This window comes from Anas acuta, chromosome 1, assembly GCF_963932015.1.
Source record: "Anas acuta chromosome 1, bAnaAcu1.1, whole genome shotgun sequence".
Taxonomy (NCBI): domain Eukaryota; kingdom Metazoa; phylum Chordata; class Aves; order Anseriformes; family Anatidae; genus Anas; species Anas acuta.
The window spans coordinates 17,423,935-17,451,386 of record NC_088979.1 but is presented as its reverse complement, the minus strand read 5'-3'; the positions used below and the strand labels follow the sequence as shown (position 1 = coordinate 17,451,386).

The following is a 27,452-nucleotide window of genomic DNA, read 5'->3' as shown; positions in this document are numbered from 1 at the left end:
TAACTCTTACTGCTCTCCCTGTGCTCCATCACACTGCCACGTGAGGGGAGGAACGTGACGGTGGAATCCTGCTCCTGATGCCCACAGACATGGGGAAGGAGGAAAAGGGAGTGAAATAACACACACCTCTGTGCAAAGGAGAGAGCTCGAACAGCGACTTGAGCAGCTACACGGTTATTTGCTGATCCCCCTTCAAGAGCCTGGATGGACTGGAGCCAAAGCACTCCTTAATTCTACATCTACCAAGAGTTAACGTACCTCTTCCTCACCAGCTGCATCATTTGATTTCCTTGCACCCTGTCTACTCCAAGTCTCCTTGAATTCCAGGAGCAAGAAACTTGGCAAGAGGTTGCCAGCTACAGGGCAGCCCCTTTTGTGGGGTGTGTGCCAGCGAACACTGAGGTGACATCAGAGTAGGTGGCAGCTGACTTTACAGAAAGCCCCTTCCTGGCAAAGGAGGCAGATACTGAGTACCCCCAGCATCATGTTGCTCATCCTTACCACAGATACAAGAAGCAGTCTTCTCCGTTTCATCTCCAGTTCATCCATCTTACATGGCTCAACAAATGGGCTACCTTGCAGTGAGAGATGGTGCTGCTTAGGAGAAACTTCTCAGAAAGAGCAGTCAGGCACTGGGACGGGTTGCCCAGGGAGGTGGTGGAGTCACCGTCCCTGGGGGTGTTCAGGGAAAGGTTGGACGTGGTGCTTGGGGACATGGTTTGGTGGGTGACAATAGTGGAAGGGGGGTGGTTGGACCAGATGATCTTGGAGGGCTTTTCCAACCTTAATGATTTTATGATCCTAATAAACCATAACGCAACCCACAGGATTCAAGAGAAAGAGAGAAACACATATATGTTAACACATTTATTTCAATTCACAATCTTGCAGTTTTGGTAGCCTAAGCCTTTAATAAAAAAATACTCAGTTTTTCCCCAATGCCAAAACATTGCTGTTAATGTCTTTAACGTGTTGAAAATTCTGGAGTTCAGCTCTGAAAGTAAATCTAAGATAGCTCCGAGGATCCTGTTCTAATTATTTCAAATTTATATGGATAAACCAGAAACAAAAAGTTCCCTAATGAATACTGAATTAAACACTGCAATCTGCAAAGCTTTAATACTGGTGAAATTTCTTCAGAATTATATTAGAAATTTAACAGTCACTTAACAATAAGGACAGCAACTTTTGTCCTCCCTAACACTGCAGAGATAAGGGACACCTCTCCTGTGCCTCTGTGCTCACAAACCCATATCGCATCTTGCATCAAAACCCCCCTCAGAACTGCAACCTTACCTCTGATTATCATAAATTTGAAAGCAAACACAAAGCAAAGCACATAGTATACTTATGTCAGGCACTGTAATGGAAATGCACTTGGTTTGATGCACTGTGCATCTGCCTCACTGCAGCAGACCTTCTGGGTCTTCAGGCATGTGTAAGCTCCACATCCACCCAAATCTACGCTTCTGTCAAAGACTGGGAAGAAATCACCTCAATAACTGGCAAATCATCAGCTTACTGCATGTAGAGCACTGGGCTGTCATTACATACCACATATGATTAAAAATAACAGTTGTGAATATCATACTCACAAAATTCAATTTCTGTGGCTATGCCCAATCATTATAAATGGTCACTTATTAGCATCTTTAAAATTCTCCATGTGCTGGTGGCTGCAGTGATAAGGTTCACAGCAGTGTGCATAACTGCAGATCAATCCGTAAGAATCCTTCCTTCTCATGTGTCCAGGGCTACAATACATAAATACTAATTTAATCATATATATTTTATTGGCAGAGAAGGCAGGACTTATTACAGCTTTCCTTAAAGTAATTTAAGTGCTATGGGAGCTGGAATCATCAATATGATATTTTCAGTAGGAAAATATAGTTGACATTTCCATACAGGCATAATAGCCATTTTCAAATAGGAACTTAAATATTGTAGAATATGTTGATTTTTAAAATTATTTCAGAATACAGATAGTTCAGAATCACTGACTTCTTTATTTCCTTTTAACAACTTGAACCCGAATTTGAGATTCTGCCTCAAAAAATAAAAAATAACTGAAATTACTGAACTAGAAGGTTAAAATATTAATTTTCCAAATTTCTGTTCATCCTCAGAGCTTCTCATGAAAATACAAAACATTACAAAAACAAAATGGTAATAAATACAGCTACTTACAGGGTGTTTTTTTTATGTGTACAGAATGCAAGAGTTGAGAGACCAGATCTACTTCTAAACCAAGGTTAATTAAATTGTTTTAAGTATGACTTAATAAAAGGGAGCTAACTCTCAGAGTAATTCCAGCTGTAAACTCTCCACACAAGACATACTGGAACATTTTGTAGCTGAATTATCATTCAGCTACAAAATTCTCATTGTTCTATTTTTATGTTTGTTTGTTTCTCTTTGTGCATTGCAGAATCAAGAGCAATGATTGATGAGGACTCAGCAAGTCTTTTGCAGCTATCAAACAGCAACGATAAGCCATAGCCTGTTTTGAGGCTTTACTGGGCCATGATAACCCTCTGCTGAGGTCTTCTATGAGCAAAACAAATGTCTACATCCTCTAGTCCACCAGAAGGATCTAACCCTGAAATGCTGCTCCAATTCTAGAAGTTGCAAAGCAACTAAAGCAATTGTTCCTCAACACCATCCACCAGGTCACGAGAGGTGACCCAGAACCAAAGCACCTTTACTGTTAACCAGCTACCCATCACAATGCAGGGTGTCCCACACGACTTTCCCAAGAACATGTAGGGATAAAGTGGTCAAAGGGATTTGGGAACCTGTACTGACAGGAGGCATGGACCAAATTCCTCTCCTTCAGTCCCACACACCCCTTTCCACACTGAAACTACTGCTCACATCCACAGCAAATCTAGGGTCTCCAGCCTACAGACAAAGCTGTGGGCTGGATTCTCAAGGAAAAGGAAAATCAAGGCAGAAGCAGAGGCATCAGGTAACAGAAGTCATTTCCAGTAACCCCAGGAATGACATACAATGGATGTCTAATTTTCATCGTATCTTGAAAACTGTATTTCTCCAACAGGGCTATTGGAAATAGGTTCCCAAGAGATCCATTTCTGTCCCTTTGCTACCTGGCACAAAGGTCTCTTGAGACCCATTCAGCCAGTTTATCTCAAATTCCATGGAGGGTACTGAAGAGTAAAAGAAAATGGGGTTTTAAAGTAGTTTTCTGGTTAACATCTCAACAGAGCATGACATAAGGAGCAAAAAAGCAGAAAACAGAATGCTATACTGAGGATTATACCTTGCAGTGATGTGATACATGCAGATATCAATGCTTTAATCTGTCATGGTTTTATCTTTTAAGTACATGCTTCCTGCTCACCCAGGTGTATTTTGTAGATGTGCTCACATACATCCCTTCATAACAAAGTACCAAGAGTCCTAACTTCATTGCAACTCCGAGAAAATTTTAAAGTGTACCAAGAATATATTTAATAAAATATGTAAAATCTCATACAGGAGTGCTAACTCTTGTCAGAGTACCAAAAGATGTTGAGGAAGAACAGGGGAAGAAGAGAGGACATCAGAAATGTTAAAGCATACTTATTATCCTGAATTTGCTGTTCATCTTTTAATGCTCTAAAATTATTCAGCAATAATTCATTCCTATGAAAAAGTGCCTCTGAAGAGCAAGTACTTGGATCTCTCTCCGTACTCAGAGGACATCAGTTTTCCTGCCCGATAACAATCCCCATCCTCAACCGTATTACAATGATTTGTCTTCCTCATTCTTTTCTAAAACAGAAAATCCCTCTCATGTGCTCAGGCTCATTTTCCCTAGGTTTAAGTAGGCAACATTTTTCTTACAAATGTCAGGATAAACAGCCTCTGGTCTGTCAGACCCTTCCTTTTCAGTTTTGGACATTTGCATGGTGCAAATCCAACCAGAAGCATGCATCCTGTTATATGCCATGTAACTCATATCAATAACTATGAATTATTTGTGAATTACCTAGGAGAGCTATACTACTTTTACATCATACAACACAACCAATTTTCTGTGGTGTTGAGAGTATGACTCTAGGAGAATAATGGGTAAAGTGACTGATCCAATAACACGAAGAGAGAAATAAGCTCATGTAAGTAATAAAAAGCCATAAAATACAGAGCTTTGATACACTGATCATCAGTGTATCAGATCATCATTAAGCAGCATGAAATGAGTTGAGGGTCAAACAAGTAGAAGTTAATACCACCACTTACCACCAAACTGGTTAACACTGTCAAAGGTTGCATTAAGCAACTGGTGAGATGACAATCCCTAAACAACCAGTCTACAAAATATACAGAGTAAACTCTTAAAACACGAAGTGCTTGGGTAGACTGCTCTCAGAATGACTCAACACCAGTAAGTTCAAGATGACAGGTACAGGAAGGCAGCTAGATTGTGTAGCATTACTTTTATTTTAATGCTTAGTACATGAGTACCTTCCATTCTGTAACTGCTATAGGATTATCAGTGGCTGAAGTGATCCACCCAACTGTCGTGACTGAGCAAGTTTCACCTCCTGGCACTGCTTGCAGATGCTGTCCCAGCTCTTTCTAGCAGATGCTGATGAAGCCCTTCAGGGGCTAGCTTGATTTTTTTTTTCTTCCATGATTTTGGGTGTTGGCTGCTGAGGATCACAAAGAACATCAGTACTGCAGCTGGAAGCATCACCTTATCCTGACTCCCAATCTTCTCCCTGCCCTGTGTCCCACAGACCTGTTCAGCTGCTTCTGGAAAATGCCTTTTTCCTTTAAGAAAATAATTTTCTTAAAAGCAAGAATTATGGAGTGAGGAAGTTTCCTTAACACATCAACACTGTTCTAAGGCACAAAAATAGCAGAACAGTAAACTCACTAAATGAAAACTACAGTCATATTCTGCTAAGCTGAAACTAGCAGCTGCTTGCACAGTAAGGACCAATAAACACCGGTTGAAGCCTAGAAGGGAAGTGGTAATTCGGGGCCAGTGAGTGCCAGCCACATGGGGCTGCTCGGGCACAGAGACATGCTGTGGCCAGGCCCCAGGTCAGTGGCTGTCAGCCTGTGCTTCTGCACATTGCTTTACCTACCTATTAAAAGACCACACGATTGCTCAATTTTCTCTAGACCATTTTCAAATGGACCACAGCAAACAGTATCCAGATTTGTTTGAGGGTTCAAGGACTGCAATTTTATCAGTACCAACTAGAGATAAACATCTGTTTTTTTCAGTCTCGAAACACTGCATTTGTTAATATCTCATCCAATTCTGCACTGGGAGAAAAATAAATATCTATTGATAGAAAAACAAACAAACAAACAAAACCCACTAAACCTAAGTTTCCAACTTCTCTTTAATATAAATAGGAGAAATCTTTTATCTGATTTCACATACTTTTACACTTAAATTCAATTAATGGCAATAAATTCCAAGGACTACTTTCTCCAAAGTGTCCTTTAAGAGCCCTCACTTCTCACCTGGTTTATTTATTGCATGGGGGATTTCTCCAAGGTGGAGTCAATAACACTGCAGCTACCTACTCCTCTAAGCCCCTGTTCCAGGACACTCAGTAGGGTACACCAGAATTGGTTATTGAATTCCAGTTGCAGAGTCCATCCCAGCACAACAAAGGTTGAGGAAAACCTTCCCTGCAATTGCTCTAGGCTCCTGTGACACCAGGAGAAATATCTTAAGGCCCATCTCTCCTGTGACCTTAATTTCCCTCTTTGTTGGCATACCGACAGAAGAATCGTGCTCATGAAAGGCATGAAAACTCCTGCACTTCGAAATGAAAGGTAAAAATGGAGATACTCTCCTTCTCCACAGAATAATCTGGGGCTATAAAGCTGAAGGAAGGCTGTTATTAAACAAAAGTAGGGAACAAGTGAAAAGAACATAGGCAGAGTAAATGAAAAGTGTCGGTAAGTCCAGGCTCCCAGGACATGAAATGGATGAACAAGCACAGACCAGAGAAACCCTAAAACTGAGAGTAAAATAACCAAAGGATCTGAGATTAAATTAAGGCTAAAATAATGATGACAGATAAAATCCCACAGATGTATAGGTTAAAGGGTGAAAAAGAACAAACTGGAAGCTGTTCCAAACAGATTCCATTTTCATTTTCATTTGGAAAGAAAGCCAGCATACATTAAGATTTACCATACGAGGCACTGCACATTCAGCAAAACAGCACTAGAAACATCAGGACAAAAGGTACAAATGACACCAAAGCAGAGATACAGAACTCATCATTGATGAATTACTGTGTAATATTTAAAATGGAAAAATAAATAGCAGTTTTGGTCATGGCAGACCCTGTGGGCTGAGCAGAACAGAAAGACAATAAATAATTCTCAGTAACCCAAAGAGCTTCTCATATGAGAGAAGCAGTTAATAAAACAAACAGGAATGAAGCGGGTAGAAGTAGTGGAACAACAATTTACGACCCCAGCTGCTTTGAAGCAACCGGCTGTTCAGAACTGTTGATCTACTCTTTTTCTCCAGCTGCTGAACTGCATTGTTAGATAGCTAAAAATACCTTTGCTGCTTTTTTGGTTCTCCGTATTCCATTCTCTTTCAACAGAACCCTATTAATTGCCAAAGGAATTTTATATGGCAGAGTAAGTGGGTCACAAGCCATATTCTGAAAGAAAATGTGAAGGTTTTTGAACTCCTGATTTAGGCAGCATATGTTTGCTAAACTGGTTTCTGTTTCAGTAGTTTCTCTGTTTTACTGCTTTCCTTTGTTGTATTTTTTTTTTTTTTTTGGTCTGGGTGTCTCACAGGAGCTGCCTTAGTCATATCCCACACAGACCATGGAGAGCTTCAGCTACTATAGCTTCATCTACAAGCTTCTGTGAAGCAGGGAGTGCTCTTAATTAATTCCTCAGACACCTCACAGCCTGAAACCGCCACCTTTATCTACCAGCTACTGCTCCCTTGCATGTCCAGGACTGCAGTGCCCAGCTCCAAGCTGTCACAGCCTTTCCCAGTGGAAACATCTTCCCTTCAAATGAGCCCCACAGAAAGTGACAGGACCCGATTGCACAGAGTTCTGGCAAAAATAGCCTCTAAACAAAACAAAAAGCCCAGCAGTTTTCAAAGAGGATTATGTCAGCTTCTGAGGCTTGCTTCTTCTTGCACAGAGCGAGCTGAGCACTTAAGGAGTAAAACAAAGTCCAAGTAGTGGCAGGCTTACACAGCTGGCACCCTCACTGAGAGCGTGTGCCACTTGCACACTACAAAAGGACTAGAAAGTCTGCCAGGCAACATTCAATGTGCCAGTGTTGGAAAGAGGAGAGGAAAGGGCATATCAAATTGTCTTTTTACCTTACACAATTTTGGGGGGGTGATTCTGCATGTAACCCACCCTGTACACGTGCACACTCACACAGATCAGTCCTTAACAGACACCTACTTCATTTCCCACCAGCAGAGAGATTCATTTGATTACCAAAGACTAGGATAGGGGAAGTGCATCAATAAGCAGAGCCTTTTAAGAGGACTGGGTTTATTTCTCCAGCTGCTGAGCATTATGACAAAGGGCTTTTTATTCCTGAAAAAGAGGTGAAATGAACTAAGAGCCAAGTATTTACAAATGTGGTGCAGCCTGATCAGTGTTTTCTCCCTATATTAAGACATTTGTTAATCCCTCATTCCCTAATTTTCCTACAATGCTTGCTGAATATATTAAAACTATGCATCTCTATACATCCAATTACATTCACAAAATTTCTACTGCTTGACTGGGGAGTCATGATGCCAGTGGCTCTCATAGCCTCCATCTCTGAAGACAGAATCATAATTAATACTTAGTATAACTAGGCTTTCCATCTTAAACTGTAATTACTTTCCACTTCAGAACTACAGTAGGAAGTATCTTCCTGTACTCAAGTCTCTCAGTGCATGATCAGCTTGGGAAAAAAAAAAAAAAAAACAACAAAAAAAAACAGAACATTATCCATTTTCTCAAGGGAGTAAGACCCTTGCTAACTGCTGAGAACAAACAGCAGCTATTCATGTATAGCACAGGAGATGCAGCATGAGACATGACACACACTCCTCTGTCCATATTCTGGAAAATCACTGCAGCTGAATGAAATCTCAGTTCATCAAAATCACAGAATATGGAAAACTAGAACAGTTAAACACATATGAAAAAGGGTGGCAAAGGGTTTGGGCCTAACAAGAGGCAGGAATAAAATTCAGTGTAAACAACTGCAGCTTAAAGAAAAGGTTCAGCAGAAACAAGTTGAAATGAGATTTCACCAAAACCCTTACTGCCTGCAATACTGCAGCAAGTTATAAACATGTCCAAGTACTCAGAGGAAAAGAAAATGGCATCAGCACTGCAGCTGAAGTGGCAACGCACTTGATATACAAAATGAAGTTGTTACAATTCCAAAAGGATTCCACCTATATATTACTTACCCTACTCAGTACCTTTCCATAATAAACCATTACAACCACATCACAGCAAGGGAATGACAAAAGATAAGCAAAAAGAAAATATCCGTAAAAAGTCATTAATCAAACCACTGTTTATTATAGAAAGGAATGCAGTAATTAAAAAAACAATTTCAAAACCACACTCACTCACTCGATCAGAAAAAAAAATAATAATTCTTACCTCGGCGTTCTTATTCCTGGCTTCTCTCCTTGCTGCTTTTTCTTTTAGCCTTTTCTCCTAAAACAAATAAGAAGATCCACAGTTTTAAAACAAATTCCTGGTATGTTTTTCTTCTAATATTTTAAGATTAAAGTTGAGACACCGAGATGTTTAATGCACATATACTATACAGGTGGGTTTCATCCTACACATTATTGATGAAAAATGATATAAAAGATCTGATTGAGATATTATTCATAATTCTTGGTCTTTAAAGGAAATCAGAACTACAAGAATGATTCACACATTTCATCTTAACTGAGATTTGTTACTCTTAAAACAATGATGCAACTAGGTATTTTGAAAGTCAATTAGTACTTTGACAGAAAGTTAGCATCTATCTATAACAGGTTAGTTAAAAATTGCACCAAGAGACCAGTTTCCGTATTTCTCCCTGTTTTAATATCAAACCTGATCTATTTAACAAGCAAAAATGATCATTTCCTTAACTTCCAAACTGCTAAAGCCACTGGAGAATGAAAGCTAAACCATATTCTCCATAGCCTTCGTATCTCCATTATGAAGTAAATGCTACTGCAGAGTTTTCATTAGTAATCGCATCGATTCAGAAGCCCTAAGAACATCAAGCTGCCTCCACCAAAGGGATTGTGCTATGTGAAAATGAGTGAAAAGCAATGATAAAATTGAGTCAGAGCTGCCAGACAGATTTTTGAACATCCAAAAGTAGCCAAGGTATTTAATGTAAGTGATACTAATTGCCTTGATTGTTCTGTTGTTGTTATTGGGATTTGCTTATTTTTAAACCAATTTAAGGATTATCTCTATGTTATACTCTGTCAGGTCCTTGCAATTTAACATCCCTTCAATTACCGGTTTCATGAGGTAAGGACAGAAATTCAGGCGAGGGCACCCACCAGTGAGAAAAGCACACCACTCCCTATATTTCATTTGTTTTAGCAATGCTAATGACATTGATTATTCAAACTTTTTCATGCTAGCATAAAAAAGCTGATGCAATGCAATGCTCTCTGTTTCTTTATGCAACATAGGCTGTCCCCTAGCATCAGCACATCTAGAACCAAGCCCACATAAAATCCCTTTACCATCAGTCCCAGGACACCACCTCAGCATGGAGGACACTGAAGACCATTTCATTGCATGAGGTCACATTTGGGGAATAATGAGAAAGCTCCAGCTGTCCTGGTGCCACATCATCACAATGAAAGAAGAGACACCATAAGACTAATGAGTAAGGTGATTTGGTCAGGAACAGCACAGATGACAATGTCAGCGCTAGCTGGGCATGGCTGTATCGAAGCTACAACTGCACAGACGTGGGGTAAATGACACTGATGCAGAACATACAGGTCCCTCTGTCCTGTATTTCTTTTGCTCAGCCTTCATCCTCTTTTCCCTTGCCTTCTTGCTGCACTATTAATTCCCAACAGACATTCCTGCTGGTGCTCTCGAGCCTCTGGCAGATATTTTTGCTGCAGTCTCTTCAGCTGAGAACTGACAAAGGCTTAATACTCTGCCACATAACTCTACTGCCAGGCCAATTTCAATTTTCCTGCACTAGCTCCAGTTTTATCAAGGTGTATTAGAAGCTGCCATACAAAGCTGCTTGGAAAAGCAGTGTGGTTCATGTGCAGAGCTGGGAAAAGGAGAACAGAGCTGCCACAATTTTCAAAAATGGTGTCTACGTTCAATTTCTTTCGAGACTTCTGTCTGGTATGTGCCATTTTCTATCCTCCCAACTACCGAAAACACAGAAATGTGAGTTTTCTTTCAAATGTGGAGTAAATCAACCTTTCCTCTCCAAATCAAAACAGATCAAGTTCATCCCCAAAGGATGGCAAGGACAAAACTGCCTGACGTTTGTGTCTCTCTGCTTTACACAGCTCTCCAGTGCTGTTCCTGACAGCTTTGCACACCAACACCTCAACACCTCCAGACCTACACACCAGGGCATTCAACACACACCTTAAAGCAGAACAAAGACATCGCTTTAGTCAAATCTAACACAGCTCTCATACTACTTCAGGTATTTTAAAACACAAAAAAGGCAAGCAAAAATAACAGTTGTATTTAAGGGCATGCGAGCCAAAAGAAGCCCCTGGGACCAAATGCTACCTGATATGGACACAGTCAGACTGCTCTGCAACAAGCAAGACCCAGCATCTGGAGCACAAGCCCACTGCATCTCTTAACCCTCAGTCCCCCAGACAGACAAATCACCTAGCAGCACAGATGTACACTGGAAAAAAAAATTATATCTGATTTTCCAAGACCTCAAAACAGAGGTGTGTTTTTTTTTTTTTCCATGATCATAATTTCCTGGGAGTGTTACTTCATCTTAAATCAAACAGGTTTTGTTTATTTGCCAATATGTATTGGCTCTATTAAACTGATTGCAGAACACCTTTCAACTTGCCCAAACCTTCAGCATTAAAACACTGCAACCTTTACCACCAGCTTTACATGTCTTATATTTAAAGGTCCCTGCCAACCTAATTAAAACAAGAACAGGTATCACACTGAAATAGCTCCCTGATTGACGATAAATGGACAAAGGAAAAAAGAGATGAAACCAGTTCACTGGGATGAATACTGCTGTGCTTAAATATACAGTGGCACAAAGAATGAAGACCTGGCCTCTTTCTGAATGCCAACAATATGAAAGACAGGAGTAAATGCTTTTTCTTTCAAATATGAGCCACGCACCTTTATGAAAGAGAAAAGAGAAAAGGGGAAAAGAGTTGGAAACAGTCAATGAATTACCTTGCTCCAAGCAGAAAGCCCAGTAATGCAGACTTCAGCACAGGTAAAAGGATATTAGACAGGATGTTACCATATTCCAGAGGGAGATTATATTATTCCTTCTTTTCCAAGTCAAATCTGTATTCATTTGATCATTTTTACTTATGCTTTTCTAATGCTTTTACTGAAGTTTTCCACTGTCTCCCACCCTTTTTCTAAATGCTTTAGTTGGGCATTCTTTGCTCTTTGAGGTCACCATTGCTCTCTTATTTTTCTGCAAAAACTGTGATCCTTTTCAAACTTTACTTCTGAGCTAGAAAATAACCCACCAGATATTATAAAGCAGGATAAAGGTGTTTTTAAATTGGATAGAACAGAAAATTTTAGATGGAAAATTTCTATGGTATGTGAAAAGACAGTGTCTTAACTACAGCCACAGGCTTAAACCAACAGAGTAATAGCTCAAGTTCCTGCTCCAGGGATTTACGACAGAGCACTGGAACGACAGCTATGAAAGCAGAAGATTGACATAATGGCAGAGCACTGTGCTGGACAGCATAATATATGTAAGTCTCTAAAGAGACAAAAGGTCTCATAGGTGCAGAGACTGAAATCAGGAGTACAAAATAACAGGAAAGAGAGGTGTTACCAGGACTTCTTTTTTTTTTTTTTGTAGGACTTGGTTCTTTGTCAATGAAAAACAAAACCAAATTTCCTATAGAGTGCATCTATACACTTGGTTGGAATTCGGAGTGTGTTTCAAAAAGTAACACCCTCATCAGCTCTGCTTAGGTTTTGCTTCACACTACGAGGCAGTCTCTAGGAGCACAGCTAATAGACTTGTGCCAGTGCTGGGCATTCCCAGGATCATTCAGGCTGAGACACACATCAGGAGGCCTCTGCTCAGCCTTGTCCAGCCTCCTGCTCACACCATCTCTGAGGTCAGACCATACTGCTCAGGGCTTCATCACGTTGGGTCAAAATCCCAAGGATGGAGACTGCAGAGCATCTCCAGGCAACCTGTGCCTCTGCCTGACTGTCCTCACACAGAAAGGTCTTCTACTTAGCCTCAAGCTGGACTTCTTGCTTCAACTCATGCCCGTGGCCCTCTTGCTCTGCACTGCTCTGTAGAGCCTGGCTCTTTTTTCGATGACTTCTCTGTAAGCACTGTGGGCTGCTGTGAGGTCCCCAAAAGCCATCTCTGCTCCAGGCTGACCAAGCTCCCCCAGCCTCTTCTCACAGGACCACCGCCTCAGTGACTTCTGCCGAACTCTCTGCTTTGCCAGTGCCTTCCCATGCTGGGGGTCCCAAAACTGGTGCACTATTCCAAACAGAATCTCATGAATGCTGAGGAGAACGATCATTTCCCTCAAAGCAATTCAATTCAAGGCATCAGCTAAGAGGCAATTAGGTGTAACCTTCACCACCACCTCACAGCATGCAATCTGGCTCTCAGCACCATTTATGTTACACTGCAAACCTGCTTGCTGATGCAGGAATAGCCATCATGCTTAAATGTAGGCTTCAACGCAGGAAAACAATCTTCCTGTGGCACTGCTTCGATTTATGTGCAGCTTTAAGCACGTGCATCGGTACATAGAACATACGATCCTGAAAAACCATGTGCTGAACAAGCGCTAAAACACTTTTCCCCAGCCACGACCTTATTTTCTATTACCTAATGGACAAATTGTGAATTTTACTGTGCCAAAGAAATATCACTATGTAATAAAGACACCCTATTATATGACTGCATGAAATTAGAAATTAACTGTAGTGCCTTAAGTTACAAGGAAAGGCTTCAGCGTAGCCAGGAACATAGATTTTTCAAAGACTCATGTTGAGTATTTTAACACGATGTCACACATCCTCATTCCTATTGCTAGGAAGAAATATGGGCACATGCAGAACACACATGGACAGCATACTGTAAGACAGCTGTAATAATGTAATCAAATGTGGCAAAGCTTAACCAAACAATCTGATCTTGATTTGTTTCCTGTCAATAGATTCTGTTCATCTGTGGATGTGCCTGTAGCTATCTGTATCTACTCAGTGTCTAACATTGGTTTTCATAGACAGGAAAAAAATAAAAAGTTACACAAAGTCTGGGTTTTCTTGGAATACTTAACACAGACCACGATAAGAATACCAGATTTTATCACTGCCCTATCAAGCTATAAATCATAACTGTAAAGATAGCACATAATTTAGAGACAAAAAAAATCCTAGCATAGGAAAACAAAAGGCTGTTTCAACGTATGAATACTTCATTATACATGCTACTGGCTGACTATCTGTACGGCAAAACTTCACATCATAGCACCACAAGGTTGTCAGATAAAGCTTTAAAACATCACAGTTTGATTAAATACTCTGGTCTACAATGGTGAAGTCAATTACGCGTGTTTTATTTTGCATTTATATTGAATTGTAGCTCCCTTTTGCACCTATATAGCATCTTCTTTACAGTTTAGAGCTAGCTATGTGCTTTTGGGACTATCAACATTGAACACAAGAAAGAAGTTTAACCAAAAATCAGTGAAATAATTTGCTACAACTTAACTTGGCCCCTTCAGATGCAAACCAAGCAATCTCACATTAAAAGACAAGGGCCAGAATATCCTTTTATTATCTGAGATCAGCACCATGATGGATTTTGAACAGCTGCTAAATACAGATTATCAAGACATCATTTGCAGAACAGTTGGGACAGATCAAGGACCACAGGTTCATGGACTTATGAAACAGGTGAGGAGATGGGATCAATGTTCCTGACTAGCACAACATAGGACTGAATTAACTTCTACTACAATTCGCAGCCTGGTTTAAAAAGAGCACTATCTAGATATTCAAAACCTTTCACTGAAGGACAGTACACCACAGTCACTCAAAACTAGCTGCTGTTTCTAATCTGGTCTATTTATCTTGGATCCCTTGGGATTCCGTTCCAGTGCCCAGCCACCCTCTTGGTAAAGGACTTTTTCCTAACAACCAGCCTATGATTTTATTATATTATTATTATATTATATATCCTATATATAGGATTCTGTGGGAAACAGTATCAAAAGCTTTACTGAATTCTGAAAAGATTACATTAACTGACCCTGGTCAACTAGACAATTAAGTTCAGGATTTTCCCCTGTTGGCTGCTACCAATGACTGCTTTTATCTTTCAAGTGTTTTCCAGTAACTCCCAGAATAATCTTCTCCATCTTCTTTTAACAGGCCCTGATGCAAGAGTGGCAGGCCTGTAATAACCAGAGTCTTCCTTCTTGCCTTTCTTAAAAATTGGAACAGCATTTGTCAGCTTCAAGTTGACTGGGACCTCTCCAGACTCCCAAGAAAAGTAATTGAGAGAGGTCTTGTGATGACATCAGCCAGCTCTCAAGGATTATCCCTGGGATGAATCCCATCAGGCCCTATAGACTTATATGTGTCCAGATAGAGCAGCAAATCCTGCACAAGTTCAGGGTTGGCTGAGGATCATGCCAGAAGAATCCCACTGCAATAGTTCACATCAACCTGATCAGCTAGAACACGCAACCAAATCTTTCTCTAAGGGAACAGCTCAATCCTAAAAATATGTTCCAAATTTCTCATTCCTAGAAATCTATATTCATGCCTGTCTTAAAACACAACTTTATTTGTTCAAGCACAGCTTAGCAGGAAAGCCTTCTTCCATTTCACCGTAAAATAATCTTGAAATAGCACACCACAAAGAACAAATCTCATGGTCCCACTAGAAACATCTACTTAATCAGAAGCCACTGATTTGGGATGTTGCAGTTGCTGAAGTTTTAGTCCCTTAAATTTGCACGATGTTAATTTTATTAAATCTAACTTACTAATCGAAACATTTAAGTGAAAAGCTTGCAGAAAAATCAGTATATTCCATAATTTATTTACCAAACCAGATTCCGTTCTGACAAAAATAAACATACATACACATTTTACCACACCTGCTTTCCACAAAACCACACTCATTATAGATACTCCTTTCATTGAGTTCTTTGTTAAGGCAAACTTAAGCCAGTCATTCTATTATTCTGCTGTAGATTACCAGCAGGCTAAGTTACCAACTTATTATCCTTAAAAGTATTATCATGGTAGTTCTCAAATCCTCCCAGAACTCTCCTGCTGTTTCAAGACCCTTTTTAAACCAACGTTAATGGTATTACGCAGCTCAGAGACCTTCTTTATCAGCTTTTAAAAACTTCCTGCGAAGTATCATTCTTTTCCCCCAGTTACACATCAAGTTAATGAGGACGGTTAATAATCTCAGTGATTACAGGAATGAAAAGCTTTAATCATCATCATGTAGTTTGACTGTATCATTTGGCTTTCCACTAAACAAAAAGCAGTTACAGCTCCTGCGCCCTTCTACCTTTTCTGCATGAGAACTGGCAACTGCTCTGCCTAACCAGGAGCCAAAACCATGGATATAAAACTGCGTCTCTTTCTAATATATAGAAAAGTTAGAATATTAGCTCTGCAACAGACTTTCCAATTTTTCCTCTTTCACAGTTGGATTTAAAACAAAAATTCATACCCTTTTTACTTCTCCCTCAAGACACTAACGCATTTATTAAAAGACAAAACTCTAACATTCCCATTCTGCGTTCTTAGGTTGAGGCAAAAAAGGAACGAATAATAACAGCCCTCTGTTATTATTCCTATCTGTCATATACCTACTTGGTGAGGTTAGGAATATGTGAAAGATACACAATTCTGTTTATATGGATCAGCCTTAGTTTTAGGATATAAAAACAAACAAAAAAATGCACTTTTGAAAGCTGAAAGTACTTTTTTTTTTCTCACAGAAAGCCCCTTTTTGAATCTCTTCTTTGTACAGTTGAGTGTTCATTTTATCTTGTCCAGAGGTTTAACAGCAACATTAAAAAAATACATAGTTTATTGTCACTTGTTATTAATAGATTTATTTGACATAGTTCAACAAGGCCAAGTGCAAGGTCCTACACCTGGGATGGGGCAAACTCAAGCACAAATACAGGCTTGGCAGAGAATGGATTGAGAGCATCCGTGACGAGAAGGACCTGAGGGTGCTGGTGGATGAAAAGCTTGACATGAGCTGGCAATGTGCGCTTGCAGCCCAGAAAGCCACTCATATCCTGGGCTGCATCAAAAGCAGCAAGGCCAGCAGGGTGAGGGAGGGGATTCTCCCCCTCTGCACTGCTCTTGTGAGACCCCACCTGGAGCCCTGCGTTCAGCTCTGGGGCCCCCAGCACAAGAAGGATGTGGAAGTATTAGAACAAGTCCAGAGGAGGGCCACAAAGATGATCAGAGGGCTGGAGCACCTCTCCTGTGAAGACAGGCTTGAGAGCTGGCTGGGGTTGTTCAGCCTGGAGAAGAGAAGGCTCCGGGGAGACCTTACAGCGGCCTGCCAGTACCTCAAGGGGGCTACAGGAAAGCTGGGGGGAGGGGGACTCTTTGTCAGGGGGGTGGAGTGATAGGACAAGGGGTAACAGCTTTAAACTAATAGAGAGCAGGTTCAGATTAGATATTTGTAAGAAAGTCTTTATTTAGATGGTGGTGAGGCCCTGGCACAGGCTGCCCAGAGAAGCTGTGGATGCCCCATCCCTGGAGGTGCTCAAGGCCAGGCTGGATGGGGCTTTGGGCAACCTGGTGTGGTGGGAGGTGTCCCTGCCCATGGCAGGGGGGTGGAATTAGACAAGTCTTTAAGGTCCCTTCCAACCCAAACCTCCCTATAATACTATCACATTAGTGTTTTTTTTTCTTTCAGCTTTTCAATTTCTAAACAGTGTCTGCGTGGTTTTTGCTTTTTGTTTTGTTTTACAATAAATGTCTCCTTTTTCTTCAGGAATTTCTACATAGCTAATAACTCGGATTTGCTTGAAATATATTCCTGGTTTTGGTGATGGACAGCAGTTTTACCAGCCTTAAATTTCACTGACCTCTTCTATTTGCTTACCCATAGGCATGAAATAGTCTCACTCGATACAAGTAATGCATCATTCCATATTTAGCCCTGTGAGCATTAAAATAGCCTAGGGCAAACGTATTTCCTATTAAAATTTCATGTTCATCTGAGTCTGAAGCTGTTGTTTTTGTTTTTTGTTTCTTTGGTTTGTTTTTAAATGCTAAAGAACTCCTGCAGGGTTTGATCAAAACTTTTAACGCTGCATTTTTAATAATCGATGCTTTACCTGCTGGTGCCATATTTTGGAGCTACCAATCTATCACATTTAACAGCTGAGGCCATGGTGTACAGTTCTCACAATTGGCCAGGTTTGGAACAAGTCACTCTGTTGCCTGAAAAATTCTGGTTGTCATTTACTAATAAGGCCTTGGTAGTTGATACCAGTACCAGATATCATTGCTCCGTATCTACTCTATTTTTGTAAGACACAGAGACTCCAGAGTCAGCTGTGCTACACAAAATACACACGCAGCTGTTCAAAAATTCACAGCATCTCTTATATACTGGCATCATCGTATTCAAAAGCTGGTTTCCACCCAGATTTTAAAGCGCAGATGTACTCTGAAAAGTGACTTAATAAATAGCACTGTGGTATCCCACATTTGTCTTCTCCCAGATTTCACACCAGGTCTGTGCTGCTTACACGCAAAAGGTGTTTTTTTTTCCAACTGCTCAGCTTGCAAGCAACTTGGGATCTGAAAATCCTGCTCTACTAAACACGCCACCAGCCCATAAAGCAAGATTAATCTTCTAGTTACACAGTCAGCATGCACATAAGCCAACATAGAAACAAACGATGCCCTCCTCCACAGTGGTTCTGTTCTGCACAGGTAGACAAAATAAAAACTAGAAATTAGTGACAGCTATTTATTATTTTTAATAACTTAAAAATAAACAGAATGGGGGAGGGAGGGCTGAATACACAGAGTAAGAAAATTCCATTTCAGCAGTCACTTGTTTAGCCATTGCTACATTTTATTTAGCTTTTGTATTTTGTGTATTTTGTGTGTCTTTAAGTATGTATTTTAATATGTTTTCTAATAAAGCTTAGGAAATCATCTACGTGCAAGCAGTGGTCCAACTACCAAATTAAAAGAATGTTCCCAGATGAAAGATCAAATTGAATAGAAGTTGAATATTATTTTCAACCAAGGGAAAAAATAGAAATTAGGTTAAAAAATGGTCACCTCTGAATAAATAAATTTTAATGTCTTTAAATTAAAAAAAAAAGTTATGACTTTAAAAGAAAAATCAATCACCAATCTGTTAACATGTGGTTTTAGACATCTATTAAACAATCCCTTTAAGCAAAAAAACTATATGAAGATAACAATGTAAACCCCATCTGTGGAGCTGATGCTTATTTAATAGGTAGAGAAAATGAAACACACAGGTTTAGTATGACCTGTTTAAAACAACATAGTGGAAGTGTGAAAGTGCATCATCAAAAGCATGTGAAAGATGGCCCGATGACAAAACGACAATCTTAAACATTAAGAAAGCATTGGAAAAGGTCTTAAAGGTAACTGAAGAAAGGTATCCTCAGTTAACAGAAGAAAAAACAAACTGGAAGAAATTGACCCTTATAGGACATTGTTAAAACAAAACCAAAATGGGAAACCAGTTGAAAAAAAAATCAAAATGATTCCTTTCTCATCTAACATCTGAACACATCGAACATGTTTCTAGGGCAGGATTTTTTTTTTTTTTTTTTAACAAGTTGCTAAGTAATTTCAATAGGCCATCTGTTTTGAACATATGTATACTTAACACATGTATACAAATATACACATACAGTTTGTTTCTAACAAGTAGCTTTGCAAAATTAACAAATAAGAAAGAGATGTTACATTCTGATAATTAAAATACAGAGGTAGTCCAGTAACATTCTTTCTTTTTTGTGCAAATTGGAATCTGAGCCAAATTCTGAACCTACAGAAACGAATGGGATTCTTTCAAATGAATACACAGACACTTCCATCAAAACCTGTGTATATTCATATACAAACATAAATGTGTAGGGGTAAAGGTAACCTTCATTCAACTTAAAATATGCTTTCAGAATAATTATATCAGGGATTAAGCTAGTTAATGGTGCTTAAAATTAACATTTAACATCACAAACAGAAAACTTAAGGACAAATTCAATGGGAGTTGCACCGCAAAAAATGGCAGGACTTTATAGAGAATAAAGTCTGATCAAGATGAATACTTTCTAATTCTTCAACTACTTTGTTTTGCAGGAATTATACCTTTTAAGACTGGAAATTCATAATCTGGATGGGTCCCAGACTCTGAGCTGCCTTAACTCATACACCATCCTGACAGGAGGCAGAAAGCCCAGAGCTCCCCGTGCCTGCTCATGCAGATACAGGCACCAGCAGTACCCGAGTGCTGAGCAAACTAAGGGTGCAGCTCCCATCAGACGATGCGAGTTTGTCTCTAGGATCCAGGAAAGGCAGAGGCTGGCATTCTGTGGAGTTGTTCCATTATGTCCTTCCCTGACAAGATGATGGCTGCAACCCCACCTCAGCTGAAGTTAATGTAAGCTTCCCCCACCTTCCACTTGCAAATTCCTGCTTACAGGTGGTACTGGCATTCATCTGCTCAGGGCATACTCAAACCACTTACTCTGTTACTTCATTTCCTGCTTTTCTACATCAATAAGATGAGGCCAAGAACTCTGATTTTGCTGGAAAACTCTAGAAAATATTCAAGGGCACTTCAAGTTCTAAGTGCAGCCCATCCAGCTTTTGAAGTGAAGAGAAAAAAAAAAAAAAAAAGCAAGCAATGAGCAAGCTGCTGCCTCCGCCAGCAAGGCCAAACAGATCCTGGTGCTGACTGAAAAAGGATGGCTGTCAACCCACCTGTCAGTGCCGTACCCCTTATCTTAATAGCTCTGCACTTGGGCTATAACAGCAGCATTGCCTGCATACAATAGCTATGAAAGTGCTCAGGCAGGCTTTCTAATGAAGTAATACTCTCTTGATTTATTTTACACATCTCCCCATCTCTAATACCTCTCTTTGCAGCTGAGCTAAACGCTCCTCTCAGCTGCTACCTGCTTTCCTTTATGTCCTGCTCCCACACTGGCATACTCCTTACACGAGACAACAGTCCCAGCCCCACACAGCACCACTCTAAACCAGCTGAACAAATACACCCAAAGCTGAGAAATTTCACCTCACAGTGAAGGACTGGTTCAAGTGCTTTACTTAATAAAGAATACATTTTTTTCACCTTCGGATTATTTCCTTTGAAATAGGATGCAATCTCTCCCCAGAACTAAAGTATTGATCAATTTCCAGCTACAAATACTATTTTTCATGTTTGTTTGTTTGTTTGTTTGTTTATTTTTATCTTCCAGCATACTGAATGGTTTGTGTTGCCTAACATCTATTTCTTTCTTTATCAACTGGACGTGATTTGTTTTGTTTATCTTGAGTAAAAATGAGAAAAAGAAAATCCCTGGAGGGTCTGTTCTGCTTCTTGAACTGTAATATATCACTGAGTACAGTGAATAACAAGTATTTTTTAGTATTATTTTTATAAAATTATAAACCAAATATGTTTAATCATAATTTTTCTGTCATCGATGGAAATCATTTGCAAAAGCAGGTTAGGGTCTGGAGAGACGAGGCCCAGGGCTCCACATGGAGGGGCCCAAAGGAAGGGGCAGGTTCGAGGAGCTCCCCCCAAAAAACTCTTTCACCTGGGCCATGGCTGGGGCTGCAGTCAGAAGACAAAGGCTATAGTTTTAATTGGAAGTAAACCCAAAGAGTGCAGTACGGTGTGAGGTACGTAACGGAAAAATAACCACTATACATACCAGCTGACATTTTAACTGATTTGAGCTGATCATTCTTCTCCTGCTGGTTAAAATCACCATCATTACTGCTTTTAAAATCAAATCTGCAGTTTAATTCTAACCTTCAGCTAATTTAGGTTATAAAGAAAAAGAAATCTTCCTCCATGAGTAAACTTACATCTCATTTTCAAGTTTAAAAATTGTCAGGAACAAGATGACACGCAAGGTGCCCCTTCCACTGTGCCAATTTCATTCACACAGACTTTCAGTCATGGTTAGGTGACCATAGATATCCCAGTACTTTCTCCAAGTATGCTCAATGTACTTTATAACTACACTATCTTTTCAGCCCCTAAATGCATCCAGACATCTTCATGGTTTTTATGCAGCAGCTCAAAACTCAGTACCGTGGCTGTTACATCAAGCCTCTTATTAAGACTCCTATTTTTCTTCATTAGAGGAAGCATCAATTCCAGATTCTGAAGAACTATATGTGAATTGAAAGAAAAATAATAAAGTTCATCTCTCTCCTACTCTCCTTCGTTCACATATATACAACCATAAAGTCACAGAATCACAGCATGGTTTGGGTTGGAAGTGACCTCAAAGACCACCCAGTCCCACACCCTGCCATGGGCAGGGACACCTCCCACCACACCAGGCTGCCCAAAGCCCCATCCAGCCTGGCCTTGAGCACCTCCAGGGATGGGGCATCCACAGCTTCTCTGGGCAGCCTGTGCCAGGGCCTCACCACCCTCATCATGAAAAATGTCTTCCTTATATCCAGTCTAAAACTTTACTCATTTGGTTTAAAACCATTGTCCCATGTCCTCTTCCTACAGACTCTGGTAATAAACTCTCTATCTTTCTTGTAAGCCCCTTTTCTATGCATGCATTGTATGTGCATGTCTTTGGAGTACATGCCCAGCCAGGTCCATAACCTGACAGCACAACAGCCTTCACCTAAGAGGGACCACAAAAGAAACCTCTTGGTGTTGGGAGTCCCCAGGATTTCAATTTCCTTACCAGTCTGCAACCTGGCATTTTCAAGAACGAATTTTAAACAGGAAGTTATTGAATAAATTCACTGGGATAAGCATGCTCCTCTTAAAGCTCCAAGATTTTTATTAGATAAAAGTCTTTCCATAAGGTATGCCTTGTACCTTGCAATATCAGGCCCCTGAAGATGGCCTGAGCTTATTTGCTACTAATGCCACCCAAATCAGGGAAAACATTACTTTTAGCCATCTTCTCATGTTGATCACACCAAGTTCACAGCATTTACTTGCTGGAAAATGAGGTAAAAAGCAAGGCTCCTATTCATTTTTCCTTCAGCACCTATTTTGCTGAGCTTGGGTTAGCAGAAAGAGAGGTTATTAAAAAGCAAGATGAATCCCTCTCTGCCACTATTTTCTTCCTAACAACAGTGCATTTTCAGCTGAAAACTTGAAAAATGGAGTGTTAAAACATGTTCTGAATACTTTATTCGCTTCTCCCTTTATTGTTGTTTATAACGTTTTACACATTTCAAAAGAGCTCAAATTCATACCTCTCACTGCGATGCCATTAAATACCCATTAATGCAGAATTCTTTTCACAGCGTCTTGATCAGTGTTACTGCCCTTTCCCATGTGGTCAACTGCTAAGATTTACTTTGCTTCCAAAATTTCAATAAGCATTAATTACGTTACAATTATACTTCAGATTTTTATTTATTTTTATCCATCACATTTTCAATTTCTCCCCGTTTGCAAAGGAAGGGGAGGGTAACAGAATGTGAGACTCATGAAGGAAACCTAATTATAGCGTAGATGCTTTGCAAGTTTCCACACGCCTTAAGGCACTGCAACACACATCTCATCTAATCCAAGCATCTCGTGAATGCACCAAAACATATTTCTGATCACACTGCAAACTGTACTCATTTAGAAGACATTCACAAATGGATTTACAAGCAATGGCCTGTGGATGCCTTCTGGCCCGTGGATGAATAGGTCTGCTAATCATCAGAAATGATTCTGTGAAAAAAGTTCCTATTAAGCTGACAGGCCATATTCACCTTAAAAAAAAAAAAAAAATAATAATCTCATCGAGGTTTTGATATTAAGAACCTCCAATTTCCCCCTGCAAGTTCTTTCATTGTCAATCTCATACTGAAGAAATGATAAGGAGAAGGATTTTCAATGGAAAATGGCCTATAAAATGACAGGCTTTTTGGTTTTTTAAATAAAAAGCAGTGTTTTTGTAAATCACTTATAATCTAAATCAAAATATGAACCCACATGTAGGACATAATAAAACTTGCTGAAACAACCCACACTTGCACAGCATTCCATAAATTGTTTGCTATTCACCCCTTTAAAGCCAATGAAGAGACCTCAGGGACTAGCGCACGTGCCATTTCAGAGGACTTTTTGATTACTAAGGCACCTAGTCATGGAGCAGACTGCTGCACTTGGGTTATACAACACCAAAATATATTTGGTTTCAGGTGATATTCTCACATATCTACATGACATTTTAAATAGATTTAACATGTTTCAGAAATTGTTTCAAAGGAAGGAATTAAAACTGCCAAACATACAAAGCAGGAAACTACACCACCAGCATCACACATAGCAGGAAGGAAAGGAATTAGGAGGAAATATGAATCAAGACATGAACATACGAAACTTGCTGAAGAGCAGGAACAGAAGTTACGATATTCAATGGATCTGAAGCAAAAACAGGGAGGAAAAAAGTCAGTAAGCAAGGCAGAAGACCAAGAAATGGAGCTGCCATACCTGCTGCTAGAAAAGATGCCAACTGGACAATAAAAAGATCCTTAGCAGTCTGCTTGCAGGATAGAAATGAAAACAAAGACAGGAATGAAATAATGATTGCTACTGCAGAAAGTAAAGGTCAAATGACAGAGTTTGTGCTATATTGTGATATATTTTGGCTGACAGTGCAGCGGCATACAGAGGAGTTTAAGAGAAGGAATGACAGTCACGAGTGATGGATTTAAGACTCTGTATACAAGGGACTGATGAATGCCAGTGAGAGAATGTGCAGGAAGGGATGAAAGTGTGAGACTGACATCTGTATTTTCTCCATGAAAAAAAAAGTAAAATATTAAGCAAAGTGGAAGTTGTAGGAAGAATACAGCATGAGAAATGGAGGAAAACCACTGGAAAGCAAAAAAGCATAGAAACACCTGAGCCTAAATTACTTTATTGTATGTATTTTTTAAAGAGCTTTGATTCTGTTACATGTTCCAGCTTTAATATATGCCACGAGCAAAATGAAACATGTCGTTCAGTTAACAGTGGAGAGGTGGAAGGGGAGAACCAGAGTTACTCAGTTCTCTCATTGCTTTCCTAAATCGTCTTTTCTGTTGTTACACAGACTTATTAGCAAGCCATCAGCTACATTCTCCAAATATTCTTTCCAGGTTTTATTTAGCAAGCTGTCACATGTATAATTCAGAGTAATCCCCCAGCAGTGGGCTTACTATGATGTCTTATTCCAGTAAAATTTTTCCCCATTCCACAACCAGCTATATTATTGCTGGAGAATTAATTTCTACTCTGTTTGGAGAGCTTTTATTTATTTATTTTTAATGGTTCTGCCTCTCAACCACAAGAAAAACAGTGAGCATTGCTAAGTACAATATGTGAAATAAATCTCTCCTAAATTGTAAATTCCCTCGATCAGCATTGCCACATTTCTCTTGTGATCATCTTTTTATGTTACCTAATTGGCATCACTGGGCACTTGCACTGCTCATTTTCAGACCTACTATCTTCAATCTGCCAATAAATGAAGAATATAGCAGATTTAAATTTTGCTTTTTAGTCTTTTTTTGATAAATGTTAGAGAGCACAGAGAAACAAATGCACTATTTATTGTACTAGATTAGCATGAACAAGATACAGTCTTCAGACTGCATCCAGTAGGTTAGGTATAACGTAACCAAACCTACTGCTTATACAATGAAGACCTAGCACTAAGGGTTTCTTTTCAGCAGGAGTACTTATGGATGTGCATATGTATGCTACATCTTCAAGTTTCATAAATAAAATTTATAGGAAACAAAGTTATTATTCCACCAAGGTGTCTTCTAACACATCACGTCCTAATAATATATCTGAAATGGAGACCCAAGATGCGCTCTCAAGTTTTTCACACATAGTCAACACAGGTCATTACACCACAATACAGAAACAGATCTTTATAGCCAGAATTTTTGTATTAAGAATATTCTATTTTAAAACACACACTGTTTTTTTTTTTCCCCATCTGGTCAACTACAGCTGTGTAATAGATTAAAACTAACAGTAATTTTTAAAAGTATCTTCATTCTGGTAACTTCTTTGATATATTTAAATAAATTTGTTGACTTTCAATAGTTGAAGTTACGGAACAGGCATGGGCTGAAGTCACACATGGTATGCCTAAATATTTGCACTCACGTCTACTGCACACACCTAAGTCCCAAGAAACTTTGTTGTGTTCTCATCACAAAGGATAAATGTTGCCACATTTTTACACTATCCAACAGTAGGAATTTCAGACTTACAAACTGAGCTTTTGCAGTACAGTGATTGTAACTTCCGTGTTATCCTGCATCACAGACTGCCATGGAAGCTCTCTAACCTGAATTCAATGGTTACAAGACTAAATCCATTAAAAAGCAACCTGAGGATGTATTAATCATGTGTCCCAACACAGTCCCATCCAAGTCAAGACTTAAAGATACATCCATTTGGATTCAGTGCTTTTCAATTAATTATCTGCTCACCACCTACTTCGCTCCTGCATTATCGGTCAGTAACAAATGCTTCTGCATTTAGTTCTCCAGGAGCACTCAGCAGCTCGCACTGTGCCTCAGGAGGGGGCAACTACCATTAACTGAACCTTGCAGGCAAGAAGATGTAGGCAGAGAGGTAAGTGATTTGCTTAAGGGCTTACCATCAGCTAGTACCACAATAGCACGCCAGAATTCCTGTCTTTTGGTACAGTTTTTAACCTACTAGATTGTGCTGTTTCTGTATTTCTCGTTATGCAGACAGGGCTGCATACACAACTTCAGTAACATGGACTTCAAATAAATCCAAATTTAGCTGCTAATGAAGTGCTCCCTAAGGACCATACTTACCACCAGGTTTGAGACCAAAAATGTACGCAGATGCCTCAGTGCATAAATTCACATAAGAAAATAAATCTGCTGTTCAATGTCTCCTCTAGATTATAGCACAGAAACTCTTCTCTCAATGACACATGAAGGGGCACTAAGACATCCCCACCTTCCCAAAGTAAAGGAAAAAAAGATAAAGTCTCCAAGTCTTTTTGTTGCTTCCACATCCTTTGTTCATAACACACCTGAATCTCTATTAGGTTTCCTCCTCTCCCTCCAAGTGAGGCTTCAAAATAGCACGTGCAGCCCGTCCATCAGGCTCACACACACACACACAGACTTCTAATAGCAAATTCAGACAATGATCGGGCTCCTGTCCAGCACAGCCACAATACATGTATTCAACAATTCTTCTTCCTTAACATCACTGAGATCACAGTCAGAGGTTCAGACTCAGCCAAGTCTCTCCTGTTTACTGATTGTTCCTTTTGTGAAGGGAAACCTTATGAGCTGGGTATTTTTAAATACCACTGGGTAGTCGATGTGAAAGTAGCCACATAATTCCTGTTTATTGTCAGGCAGTTCAAATTTTAAATAATAAGGTTTCCCTTGGCCCAGTTGTAAACACCTTCTACTAATCCTGTCAGTTCCCTAGCATTTTTGATAATGCAGGCCTGACAACTTGCCCCACTGGCAGTGCAGTAAGTTCCAAAAAATATTAGATACATACCAGTAGCTGAAATTGGGTACCCTAAAATACAGTCACATGCAATACTAGTTTATCTACGATCTCTGAAGTATGCCAAAGACCTTCCCCCTATAGTGTAAATTAACTAATTACACATTTTCTGTTCAAAAAAAAATAATGAATAATATCTGCCCTACATGATAACAATGTCACTTCCTCAGGAGTCACTGGAAGAGTAGCTCTTCTGATCACTAGACAAGCTTAAAATGACCTAAGAGGAACAAGATACCATTTGCTTCTGCTCACATCACAGAAAATGTAAGGATTTGACATATTCTCCTAACTATTACTACTAAAACTCTTTCCTAAGCAGCAACAGCTCACTGTCAGCTATCCCGGACATAAAGCATGTCTTAGTAACTACATAGTTACTATATGATATAGTAACAAAAACATTAAATCCATGCTACTTTACC

At 39.6% G+C, this 27,452-nt stretch overlaps 1 protein-coding gene across 1 annotated transcript in view; it reads right to left on the bottom strand.

The window, feature by feature from the left end:
- DDX10 (DEAD-box helicase 10) overlaps positions 1-27,452 on the bottom strand; it is a 182,544-nt gene that overhangs the window by 47,087 nt on the left and 108,005 nt on the right. Inside the window, exon 16 of the mRNA XM_068670569.1 lies at positions 8,640-8,696. Coding sequence (XP_068526670.1) covers positions 8,640-8,696 — 57 coding nt within the window. The remainder of the gene's footprint in view (positions 1-8,639; positions 8,697-27,452) is intronic.